At 44.9% G+C, this 13,645-nt stretch overlaps 1 protein-coding gene across 1 annotated transcript in view; it reads right to left on the reverse strand.

Annotated features, from left to right (window-relative positions):
- Nucleotides 1-13,645, reverse strand: part of ppp1r17 (protein phosphatase 1 regulatory subunit 17) — a 224,681-nt gene that overhangs the window by 11,541 nt on the left and 199,495 nt on the right. The window contains exon 6 of the mRNA XM_070874562.1: nucleotides 12,020-12,181. Coding sequence (XP_070730663.1) covers nucleotides 12,020-12,181 — 162 coding nt within the window. The remainder of the gene's footprint in view (nucleotides 1-12,019; nucleotides 12,182-13,645) is intronic.

Consider the following 13,645-nt stretch of genomic DNA (forward strand, 5'->3'; position numbering starts at 1 on the left):
CCCCTCTCTCTCCCTCCCCCCTCTCTCTCCCTCCCTCCCCCCTCTCTCTCCTCCCTCCCCCTCTCTCTCCTCCCTCCCTCCCCCTCCTCTCTCTCTCACCCTCCCTCCCCTCCTCTCTCTCTCACCCTCCCTCCCCCTCCTCTCTCTCCCACCCTCCCCCCCTCTCTCTCTCCCCCCTCCCCCCTCTCTCTCTCCCCCTCCCCCTCTCTCTCTCCTTCCCCCCCTCTCTCTCTCCCTCCCCCCCTCTCTCTCTCCCTCCCCCCCTCTCTCTCTCTCTCTCTCCCCCTCCCGCTCAGCGACACGAACGGCTTTCTCCCCTCCCCCTCCCGCTCAGTGGCACGAACGGCTGCAGAATTCTCCCTCGCTGAAGCATTTTCCCACAGGTAGGAAGATGGTTTATTTAATCTTTTCTTGGCTTATAAATGTTTATTCAGGTTGGATTTATTTGTATAATATTTGTAGAAGTATAAATAAGGATTTATTGTCGAATTTAATGAGTTCCCTTCCCCCCCACCCCCCACCTCCCCCCTCCCCCCACTCCCCCTGGACGCCTAATTTGTAACCTGCGCCTGATTTTTTAATGTGTAGAACAGGTTTTTTCAGTTCTACAAAAATCTTCACTGGCTCCATTCTACTTTAGTTTGGAGTACATTTTCACTGTGGAAACTTTCAAATCAGGCGTCAGTGGCCGGACACGCCCCCTTTTGAAGAAAAAATTCTGTTCTAAACTAGAACTGATCTACCTGACTAGAACTGCAGAAAAAAAAATGTGGAGAATTGCGATTTCTAAAATAGTCCGTTCTCCACCAGTTGCTCCTAAAAATCAGGCGCGAATCATGTGGAAACTTGGGCCCAATATCACAGAAACATAGAAAATAGTGTAGGAGCAGGCCATTCGGCCCTTCGAGCTTGCACCGCCATTCAGTATGATCATGGCTGATCAATCAACCTCAGTACCCCACCCCAGCCTTCTCTCCATACCCCCTGATCCCTTTAGCCATAAGGGCCACATTTAAGTCCCCTTTGAATATGTTCAATGAACTGGACTCAACAACTTTCTGTGGTAGAGAATTCCACAGATTCACAACTTTCTGGGTGAAAAAGTTTCTCCTCATCTCGGTCCTATATGGTTTACCCCTTATCCTTAGACTGTGTCCCCTGGTTCTGGACTTCCCCAACATCGGGAACATCCTTCCTGCATCTAACCTCTCCAGTCCCGTCAGAATTTTATACGTTTCTATGAGATCCCCTCTCATTCTTCTAAATTCCAGTGAGTATAAGCCTTGCTGATCCAGTCTTTCCTCATATGTCAGTCTGCCATCCCGGGAATCAGTCTGGTGAACCTTCGCTGCACTCCCTCAATAGCAAGCACATCCTTCCTCAGATTAGGAGACCAAAACTGCACACAATACTCAAGGTGTGGTCTCACCAAGGCCCTGTACAACTGCAGCAATACCTCCCTGCTCCTATACTCAAATCCCCTCGCTATGAAGGCAAGCATTCCGTTTGCTTTCTTTACTGCCTGCTGTACCTGCATGCCTACCTTCAATGACTGATATATCATGACACCCAGGTCTCATTGCACCTCCCTTTTTGCTCATTTGTCACCATTCAGATAATAATCTGCCTTCCTGTTTTTGCCACCAAAGTGGATAACCTCACATTTATCCACATTATACTGCATCTGCCATGTATTTGCCCACTCACCTAACCTGTCCAATTCCACCTGCAGCCTCTTAGCATTCTCCTCGCAGCTCGCACTGCCACCCAGCTTAGTGTCATCTGCAAACTTGAAGATATTACATTCAATTCCTTCGTCTAAATCATTAATGTATATTGTAAATAGCTGGGTTCCCAGCACTGAGCCCTGCGGCACACCACTAGTCACTGCCTGCCATTCTGAAAAGGACCCGTTTATCCCGACTCTCTGCTTCCTGTCTGCCAACCACTTCTCTATCCACGTCAATACATTATCCCCAATACCATGTGCCTTAATTTTGCACACTAATCTCTTGTGTGGGACCTTGTCAAAAGCCTTTTGATAGTCCAAATACACCACATTTACTGGTTCTCCCTTATCCACTCTACTAGTTACATCTTCAAAAAACTCTAGAAGATTTGTCAAGCATGATTTCCCTTTCGTAAATCCATGCTGACTTGGACTGATCCTGTCACTGCTTTCCAAATGCGCTGCTATTACATCTTTAATAATTGATTCCAGCATTTTCCCCACCACCGATGTCAGGCTAACCGGTCTATGATTTCCCTGTTTTCTCTCTCCCTCATTTTTTTAAAAGTGGGGTTACATTAGCTACCCTCCAATCCATTGGAACTGATCCAGAGTCCATGGAATGTTGGAAAATTACCACCAATGCATCTACTATTTCTAGGACCACTTTCTTAAGTACTCTGGGATGTAGATTATCAGGCCCTGGGGATTTATCGGCCTTCAGTCCCTTCAATTTCCCTAACACCATTTCCTGACAAATAAGAATTTCCCTCAGTTCCCCCTTCTCGCTAGACCCTCGGTCCCCTAGTATATTTGGGAGATTATTCGTGTCTTACTCAGTGAGGACAGAACCAAAGTATTTTTTCATTCCCCATTATGAATTCATGTGATTCTGACTGCAAGGGACCTACATTAGTCTTCACTAATCTTTTTCTCTTCACATATCTATAGAAGCTTTTGCAGTCAGTTTTTATATTCCCTGCAAGCTTACTCTCATACTCTACTTTCCCACTCCTAATTAAACCCTTAGTCCTCCTCTGCTGTATTCTAAATTTCTCGATGCCTCAGGTTTGTTGCTTTTTCTGGCCAATTTAGTTGCCTCTTCCTTGGATTTAACACTTTACCTAATTTTTCTTGTTAGCCATGGTTGAGCCACCTTCCCTTTTTTATTTTTTACACCACACAAGGATGTACAATTGTTGTAGTTCATTCATGTGATCTTTAAATGTCTGCCATTGCCTATCTACCGTCAGCCCTTTAAGTATTATCCAGTCTATCCTAGCCAATTCACGTCTCATACCGTCGAAGTTTCCTTTCTTTAAGTTCAGGACCCAATCTCTGAATTAACTGTGTCACTCTCCATTTTAATAAAGAATTCTACCATATTATGGTCACTCTTCCCCAAGGGCCCTCGCACGATCAGATTGCTAATTAATCCTCTCTCGTTACACAAGACCCAGTCTAGGATGGCCTGCTCTCGAGTTGGTTCCTCGACATATTAGTCTAGAAAACCATCCCTTATACACTCCAGAAAATCTTCCTCCACAGTATTGCTACCAGTTTGATTAGCCCAATCAATATGTAGATTAAAGTCACCCACTGCTGTACCCTTATTGCACGCATCCCTAATTTCCTGTTTGATGCCATCCCCAACCTCCCTACTACTGTTTGGTGGTCTGTACACAAGTCCCACTAACATTTTCTGCCCTTTGGTGTTTCGCAGCTCTACCTATATAGATTCCACATCATCCACACTAATGTCCTTCCTTACTATTGCGTTAATCTCCTCTTTAACCAGTAACGTTACCCCACCTCCTTTTCCTTCCTGTCTATCCTTCCTGAATATTGAATACCCCAGGATATCGAGTTCCCAGCCTTGGTCATCCTGGAGCCATGTCTCTGTGATCCCAATTGCATCATATCTGTTAACAGCTATCTGCGCAGTTAATTCATCCACCTTATTACGAAAGCTTCTCGCATTGAGACTCAGAACCTTCAGGCTTGTTTTTGTATCGCACTTTGTCCTTTTAGAATTATGCTGTAATGTGGCCCCTTTTGATTTTTGCCCTTGATTTCTCTGCCTTTGACTCTTGTTTTTCTCCTTCCTACCTTTTGCTTCTGCCCCCTTTTTACTTTCCTCTGCCTCCCTGCATTGATTCCCATCCCCCTGCCATTTTAGTTTAAACCCTCCCCAACAGCTCTAGCAAACACTCCACCTAGGACAACGATTCCGGTCCTGCCCAGGTGCAGACCATCCGGTTTGTCCTGATCCCACCTCCCCCAGAACTGGTTCCAATGTTCCAGGAATTTGAATCCCCCCCCCACTTGCACCATTCCTCAAGCCACGTAGTCATCTGAGCTATCCTCTGATTCCTGCTCTGTCTAGCACGTGGCACTGGTAGCAATCCTGAGATTACTATCTTTGAGGTCCTACTTTTTAATTTAACTCCTAGCTCCCTAAATTCAGCTTGGAGGATCTCATCCCGTTTTTTACGTATATCGTTGGTACCACGACAACTGGCTGTTCATCCTCCCCCACCAGAATGTGCTGCAGTCGCTCCGAGACATCGTTGACCCTTGCACCAGGGAGGCAACATACCATCCTGGAGTCTCGTTTGTGGCTGCAGAAACACCTATCGATTCCCTTTACAATAGAATCCCCTATCACTGTAGCTCTCCCACTCTTTTTCCTGCCCTCCTGTGCAGCAGAGCCACCTCTGGTGCCATGGACTTGGCTGCTGCTGCCTTCTGCTGATGAGCCACCTCCCTCAACAATACCCAAAACGGTGTATCTGTTTTGGAGGGAGGTGATCACAGGTCCCCCTGCACTACCTGCCTTCCTTGCTCATCCTGATGGTCACCCATTCCCTATCTGGCTGTACAACCTTTACCTGCGATGTGACAAACTCACTAAACGTGCTATTCACGACATCCTCAGCATCGTGGATGCTCCAGAGTGAATCCATCTGCAGCTCCAGTGCCACAATGCAGTCTGTCAGGAGCTGCCGCTGGATACACTTCCCGCACATGTAGTTGTCAGGGACACTGGTAGTGTCCCTGATTTCCCATATAACACAGGAGGAGCAAGACATGGGTCTGAGCTCTCCTGCCATGACTTAACCCTTAGATTAACTTAATATGTAACAATGCCATTGGTTTCTTACTGCTAAGAAAAATAAAAGATCAAATACTCACCAACCAGCCAATCACTTACCCGCTTGGCAGTGATGTCCCACTTCGATTTCTTCTTACTTCTTTGTTTATCTTCTGCCCCTGCCCCTGCACCAGCTAGCCTCCTCCGACTCTTGGGCCTTTATAGGCCACTCAACTGCCTGAACTCCCGCTCCTGTGGCTGCCTCCTCCGACTCTCCGGCCTAAATAGGCCGCTCGACTGCCCGAATTCCCGCTCATGGCTGATCTTCGACCTTAACTCCATTTTACCGTCCGATCTCCATATCCCTTGATTCTCTAGAGTTGGAAAATCTATCTAGCCTTGAATATACTCAACAATTCAACATCCACAGAACTTTGGGGTAGAGAATTCCAAAGATTCACAACCCTCTGAATGAAGAAATTTCTCCTCATCTCAGTCTTAGATGGCTGACCACTTATACTGAGACTATGCCCCCTAGTTCTAGACTCTCCAACCAGCGGAAATAAACTCTCAGCATCTACCTTCTCAATCCATCTAAGAATTGTGTGTTTCAGTGAGATCACCTATCATTCTTCTAAACAACAGAGTATAGGACCAATCTACTCAATACACTTTCTGAAAAAAATGATTAAAAACTATGAAACATAACATCTCTTACTTCATCTAGATCCTTTTGACCATCCTTATATACCTTTACATGTCTTCAGCGAATTTTAGATTGGACATTCGACAAAGAGCAATACGACCAACACCAACACCACCAGCAGTAACAGCTGGACACCAGAGAGAAGAGCATCAGGTGCACCCCCAGATCCACCAGGAGTATTCGCCAATTGCAAGGACTTCCATTCCATCAATGTGCAGCCGGTGTGCAACAACAAAAAGATATTTCTGCAAGTGTGACACAAAGCTGGATGGCAATGTGAGCTGTGAGAAGGATGCTAAGAGGCTGCAAGGTGACTTGGATAGGTTAGGTGAGTGGGCAAATGCATGGCAGATGAAGTATAATGTGGATAAATGTGAGGTTATCCACTTTGGTTGTAAAAACAGAGAGACAGACTATTATCTGAATGGTGACAGATTAGGAAAAGGAGAGGAGCAACGAGACCTGGGTGTCATGATACATCAGTCATTGAAGGTTGGCATGCAGGTACAGCAGGCGGTTAAGAAAGCAAATGGCATGTTGGCCTTCATAGCGCAGGGATTTGAGTACAGGGGCAGGAAGGTGTTACTACAGTTGTACAAGGCCTTGGTGAGGCCATACCTGGAGTATTGTGTACAGTTTTGGTCTCCTAACTTGAGGAAGGACATTCTTGCTATTGAGGGAGTGCAGCGAAGGTTCACCAGACTGATTCCCGGGATGGCGGGACTGACATATCAAGAAAGACTGGATCAACTGCGCTTGTATTCACTGGAGTTCAGAAGAATAAGAGGGGATCTCATAGAAATGTTTAAAAGTCTGACGTGTTTAGACAGGTTAGATGCAGGAAGAATGTTCCCAATGTTGGGGAAGTCCAGAACCAGGGGTCACAGTCTAAGGATAAGGGGTAAGCCATTTAGGACCAAGATGAGGAGAATCTGTGGAATTCTCTACCACAGAAAGTTGTTGAGGCCAATTCACTAAATATATTCAAAAAGGAGTTAGATGAAGTCCTTACTACTAGGGGGATCAAGGGGTATGGTGAGAAAGCAGGAAGGGGGTACTGAAGTTGCATGTTCAGCCATGAACTCATTGAATGGCGGTGCAGGCTCCAAGGGCCGAACAGCCTACTCCTGCACCTTTTTTCTATGTTTCTATGTTTCTATACTGGATTACAAATGGCATAAAAGCATAATTATCAGAAAAATCAGTAAAGTCAATAACAGCTTCATTGTGTGTTGTTGCGCTGTTACTGTGTAAATATTTGCTTTCTTAAAATGGTTATTTAGAGGGCACAAACCTCAGCTCGCACTGGGACCTTGTACTTGAAGATAGAACTACAATATCGCAGCCCAAATTCTCCAACCCAAATTCCCTGTGAGTACGACTCCCTCCGGGTGTTCCTGATCATAGAGTAACTCTCGGCATTGCTGATCATCAAAGGCATGGTCAGTGAGTACCACTATGTTTCCAAAACTTTCACTGTGCAAACCCAAATTCCCTTCTTTCCTAAATGTCACAAAAAATTAGACATCAGTTTAAAAAGTGTTGCCACCGGTGAATAAAGTGCAAATGAACCGTTCGCCCATGTTTACTTCTATCACCATTCTTACTCCAAAAACGGATGTGCAACAAGTGTGTAAAAAGTGTTTAGTGCTTTTTAAAAGCCAAATATGTGAAGCATGTGCACAATTACACAGCATTGAATACTCTTTGGAAAGTCACTAGTTCAGAAAAATGTTAATGTATCAGCACAGCCATTAAAATGTATAGGATAGCGAGCTATTTTTCATCAACATGCAAATACAGGTTCGACCTCCCAGATCCGGAACTCCAAACTCCAGACTGTTCCGAAATCCGGATTTTAAAAAACATCTGACTTAAATTGGAGAAAATCAATGGGGAAAATACTGGACCTTAAAATTAATTTCATTAAAAAAGTTAGTAATTGGAACATTAAAAATATACGAAATAAATCATTTCCAAATGAGTGCATTGAAAACCGCCTCCTCCACTGATCTGCGTGGTCTCGGCTAATGTCGTGTCTCTGGCAGCGGCATCAGGCGTCGGGTTCTGTCAGTCCGTGCTGCGGCTACACAGAGGTTTGTTGAGCGGGTTGAAGGGGGGATTCATTGGGCTAGTGATGGATTTTAACTGCTAGATTTTTTTGGGGGAAAAATCTAGGCGCGGCACCAACACCATCGTCCTCCATGGCGCCTGTGAGGATTCCTTGCTGGTCGGTCCTCTTATTCTGGACCTAGTGGTCCTGGCTGAGCTCTGCCAGCGGATAGTGTTCTGAGCCGAATTGGGTCCAGTCTTCCACAGTGTCCTCTCGGTCCTTAGCTGCCTCTGTGGGGCCCCGTTGGTACCAGATGGAAGTCCAGTCGTTGGCTTGCTTTTTGGGCAGAAGACCGCATTGAAAGTGTTGTGAGAGCCTGCCTGGCCCTTCCTCCTCGGAACCGCATGCACCTGGAACAGGGGTTTCCAGATTCGGATGTCGGATTTCATCTCCGACATCCGGAAATACCCGAACCTCGGCCAGGGCGTTTCTGGATTCAGGACGTCGGAAATACTTTCCGAAATCCAGAAATACCCAAAATCCGGAACGGCATCGGTCCCGAGTTTTCTGGATTTGGTAGGTCGAACCTGCAGTAGGCAACCACTAACACACAATTAATGCTTATTATTTTCCTGAGGGATGCACATGATTTGAAATCTGAGCCAATCAAACAAGAAGCAGCACTTCATGGAGATGAAAGAACAGCCAGGATAGCTCTATGCAGTCTTTGTATCCCACTAGAGAACAGCTAGGATGATGCACTGTGCCAACCAGTGCCTTCATTGAGCAAACATTAGGTTATGGTGCTGACTTAGGGCAGTCAAGGGAGTTACGGCTCCCTTGATGTTACAATCTGTGATGATTGCTCTTTGTGTCAAGGTGTCAGTCGTGGCACAGGGGTAGCAATCTTGCCTCTGAGTCTGTGGGTAAAAGTCCCACCCTTGAGAACAAAATCTAGGCTGGCACTTCAGTGCAGCACTGAAGGAGGCTGTACTGTCAATGGTGCCGTCTTTCAGATAAAAAGGCTCCGCCTGCCCTCTCAGATTCCAGGGCACTATTTTGAAGATAAGCAGAGGTGTTCTCCCTGGTGTTCCGGCCAATAATTAACCCTCAACCAATATCAGTAAAACAGATTGGTTGGTGATTATCTCATTGCTGTGTGTGTCGTCTTGCTGTATGCAAATTGACTGCCTATTCTCCTTACATTGCAGCAGTGACTTCCAAAGTGCTTCATTGACTGTGAAGGGCCTTGGGATGTCTTGAGGTTGTGAAAGGCACTGTATAAATGCAAGTTCTTTCTTTTTGCCTTGTTTGAGGATGAGACCAACTTGTTACAGAAGTTTGTACTGCAACTAAATCAGTACATTCCTGCACATCAGAGGTACCAGTCACAGCAGTTCTCCAGTGCACAGAATGCTTGAATCTGCTGTAAGTGTTGAGAAGCAGGCTGTTGTCCAGGAAGTTCCATACACGGAATATTTTCATTTTATGTGTTATTTTCACCCTCATGTAGCTAAACATTTCTGGTCTCCAATTTCATCCAGAGCTGCTCTCGTGGCGTAGATCATAGACATAGAAACATAGAAAATAGGTGCAGGAGTAGGCCATTCGGCTCTTCGAGCCTGCACCACCATTCAATAAGATCATGGCTGATCATGCAACTTCAGTACCCCATTCCTGCATTCTCTCCATACCAGATTATCCCTTTAGCCACAGGCCCACATCTAACTCCCTTTGGAATATATCTAACAAACTGCCCTCAACAACTTTCTGTGGTAGAGAATTCCACAGGTTCACAATTCTCTGAGTGAAGAACTTTCTCCTCATCTCGGTCCTAAATGGCTTACCCCTTATCCTTAGACTGTGACCCCTGGTTCTGGACTTCCCCAACATCGGGAACATTCCACCTGCATCTAACCTATCCAGTCCCATCTGAATTTTATATGTTTCTATGAGATCTCCTCTAATTCTTCTAAATTCCAGTGAATATAAGCCTAGTCGATCCAGTCTTTCTTCATATGTCAGTCCTGCCATCCCAGGAATCAGTCTGGTGAACCTTCGCTGCACTCCCTCAATAGCAAGAATGACCTTCCTCAGATTAGGAGACCAAAACTGTACACAATATTCTAGGTATGGCCTCACCAAGGCCTTGTACAACTGCAGTAAGACCTCCCTGCTCCTATACTCAAATCCTCTCGCTATGAAGGCCAACATACCATTTGCCTTCTTCACCGCCTGCTGTACCTGCATGCCAACTTTCAATGACTGATGTACCATGACACCCAGGTCTCATTGCACCTCCCCTTTTCCCTAATCTGTCACCATTCAGATAATATTCTACCTTCCTGTTTTTGCCACCAAAGTGGATAACCTTACATTAGCTAATTATACTGCATCTGCCATGTATTTGCCCACTCACTTAACCTGCCCAAGTCACCTTGCAGCCTCTTAGCATCCTCCTCACAGCTTAGTGTCATCTGCAAACTTGGAGATATTACACTCAATTTCTTCATCTAAATCATTAATGTATATTGTAAATAGCTGGGGTCCCAGCACTGAACCTTGTGGTACCCCACTAGTCACTGCCTGCCATTCTGAAAAGGACCCATTTATTCCTACTCTTTGCTTCCTGTCTGCCAATCACTTCTCTATCAACGCCAATTCATTTCCCCCAATACCACGTGCTTTAATTTTGCACATTAATCTCTTGTGTGGGACCTTGTCAAAAGCCTTTTGATAGTCCAAATACATCACATCCACTGATTCTCCCTTGTCCACTCTACTAGTTACATCCTCAAAAAATTCCAGAAGATTTGTTAAGCATGATTTCCCTTTCATAAATCCATGCTGACTTGGACTGATCCTGTCACTGTTTTCCAAATGAGCTACTATTACATCTTTAATAATTGATTCCAACATTTTCCCCATTACCAATGTCAGGCGAACCGGTCTATAATTCCGTGTTTTCTCTCTCCCTCATTTTTTAAAAAGTGGGGTTACATTAGCCACCCTCCAATCCATAGGAACTGATCCAGAGTCTATAGAATGTTGGAAAATGAACACCAATACATCCACTATTTCTAGGGCCACATCCTTAAGTACTCTGGGATGCAGAATATCAGGCCCTGGGGATTTATCGGCCTTCAATCCCATCAATTTCCCTAACACAATTTCCTGACTAATAAGGATTTCCTTCAGGTCCTCCTTCTCGCTAGACCCTCGGTCACCTAGTATTTCCGGAAAGTTATTTATGTCTTCTTTAGTGAAGATAGAACCAAAGTATTTGTCCAATTGGTCTGCCATTTCTTTGTTCCCTATTATAAATTTATCTGATTCTGACTGCAAGTGACCTAAATTTGTCTTCACTAATCTTTTTCTCTTCACATATCTATAGAAGCTTTTGCAGGCAGTGCCATTGACCTAACGCAATACGGCAATTTGGAGAGAACTGGGAGCCAATCAAGGATGCCCAACCTACAAAGCCCCTGCTGGCTAAGTGTGCAGCAGTAGCTAGTTGGTAATGTACTTCTCTGGACAGCTCGATATCGGCCCTCAAGCCAATCGGAAATGCCATGTCCTGTTAATGTCACGGAGCTGCTTGAGGGAAACAAGCTCTGTAACGTTACTGCAGTAGCTCTGGGGGGAAACTGAGAGATACAGCCACATTATTTTTTGGATTGGGAGAGTATTTTGTCAGAAATACTCCCTCAGAATGCCCTTCAGTTATGGAAGTAAAAGTAATATAACAGATGCTGTAAATAAAAAGAGGAATTTTTTGAGTCCGTGCTGCTGGCAGGGAGCTTTACCCTTGATAGGACATATTGGAAATTTGTTATTATCCATGAAAGATTGGGAGTTATGGGCAGCAGTCACAGGAAGTTAATGACAAGTGCGGCCTTAAACTTGTGCATCAATATAGCTTCAGTGGAAGCAGTTCCATTATAAAACTAGGGCATGAGTTAATAACACTAGCATAGCTAGTAGGAACACTCTTCTGCTATCAGACTTGGTGCTGAAAATTCAGCAATTTACAAAGCCGACAATCTGATGCTGATGACCAGCATGTGGATTTCTGTGCATCTCCTGGGCACATACCTACCTATTATACCATATGGGAAATTATTGCACACTCGACCCTCTATTGCCAGAGATCAGCTGTAGCACTTGCTGTATGGATCAGACCCACATAAATTACATACACTGAACTGCCAGGGGAAGCAGACACATACGAGTACATAGAAAATGACAGTACACGTGTGTACTGAAACATCTAGTTGCTTTGTGCCAGTGTTTGTAGAAAGGACAGAATATTTTGAACTGGACAGAATTTCAATACTCTCAAATTAATCTGAAGTAGCCACATTGAGGTACAGTCCTCAAATCTCATTCTAATGAAGGACTCCGGAATAAATGACATTCCCTTCAAGACCATTGTACCTGGGATGAGAGGAGGTACATATTGCACGGGGGTATCCTTCCTCCTCGGCTTTTTCCGCTCAAGCTTGGTGTCCTTCGACTCATCTGTAGCTTTTTCTTTCTCACCCTCTTCATTTATTTCACAGGTTTTTATTAGCTGCTCTGAGAGGTTTGAAAGATCATCTGTCAGAAAGAAACATGCAGAGATACATATGAATGAACTACCCAAGTCACAATCATCAAAAGCCAATTATTACACTAGCAAGAACAAGGCAGCAGAGAGTGATCTTCTTCAAGCATGCCCACTTCAAACAGAACAATCAGGTAGAGAGAGAATTACATTTTCAAACCGTGAACTAGTGCACAAAATGATTAATGTGCAATTCCATACCTTTGTGTTTCAGATACACTGCACTGAGAGATAAGGGAAGGGGATGGGAGGAAGATACCAAAAGCCCTTCTTGTGAAACAGTTATTCCAATGTGAATGGGGTGTTGTGTACATGCATGCCGCATGTTGACTGTGTGCTAAGTATTTACCAAGTAGCTGCTAGCCATGACAAAGGGTGAAAAAGCTTTCAAAGATGTAGGGGTAGAAATTACTGTAAGTGCATTTTCATGTGCAGAATAGGTGCCATGCTCGGAGCTCCTGCTCCATTATGTGGCTGCAAAGAAGGCCCTAAAGGTTCCCGTCATTGGCAGGTAGCCTATCGGGGGCATCAATTTTTCACATTGACAACGCCATTTAAAAGCAACCTGCAGCTCTTAAAGGCGAGGTGCACTTTGACTGCAGGGAACTGTCAGTGAAGATACAGCAGAAGCTGCAAGCAACCTCCTCCGCCACTCAATTTACCTGGCAATGTGTTGCAGGATTTGGTGGAGGAGGTTGTTAGGATGAGGGACATCTTCTATCCACCACATGGCCGGAGGATTTCAGGCAAATTGCCAAGCACAAGTGGACAGAGGTGGCAGAGCGGGTCACTGCTAGAAGCATTGCCTTAGGATGTGGTTGAAATGCCAACAAAAAGTTTAATGACCTCACAAGGTTAGCTAAGGTAAACCTTCCAACTCGATTATTACTCCTTGATTCACCTTGCACAACCTGTTGCATTAGGACTCACTACCCTCCCCTCCCCCAATGATCAGCACTTTCCTACAATCATAGCAGCACACTTCATACTACCTTCTTCAGCTCCTACTGCAGCACTCTGCACCTGTTACTCTCCTCAACATTATTTCCTTCACCTCCTCACACCTCTGCCACTATTTGCACACCAGCAATACTATTCTATATTGACCTGCATGTCCTCAAAACTTCTTACTACTCTAACATTGATACACTTCCTAATTTCTTGCATGGCAAGGTGGCACACAATAACAGAAAGCAGGCAGTGACAGGAAGGAGGGCCACATTTCATTCATGTGCAGGCCCCACTTGAAGAGCAGGTGATGGACATCGCAGGCAGGGGGCAGGTCAGGAGCGTGGTATCTGGCAAAGCTGGAGGAGAAGTCTGTAGGGTTTTAAAATATCTTCGGCTCATTTTATTCTCACTTAAAACATATCCTTATGCATTGTGCATGAGACATTGTTGCTGCTTTCAGAAGCCATTCATCTGTTTCTGCTTATCCATGCCACTCAATGCTAACT

The sequence above is a fragment of the Pristiophorus japonicus genome, chromosome 1 (genome assembly GCF_044704955.1).
Source record: "Pristiophorus japonicus isolate sPriJap1 chromosome 1, sPriJap1.hap1, whole genome shotgun sequence".
In the NCBI taxonomy this organism is placed as follows: domain Eukaryota; kingdom Metazoa; phylum Chordata; class Chondrichthyes; family Pristiophoridae; genus Pristiophorus; species Pristiophorus japonicus.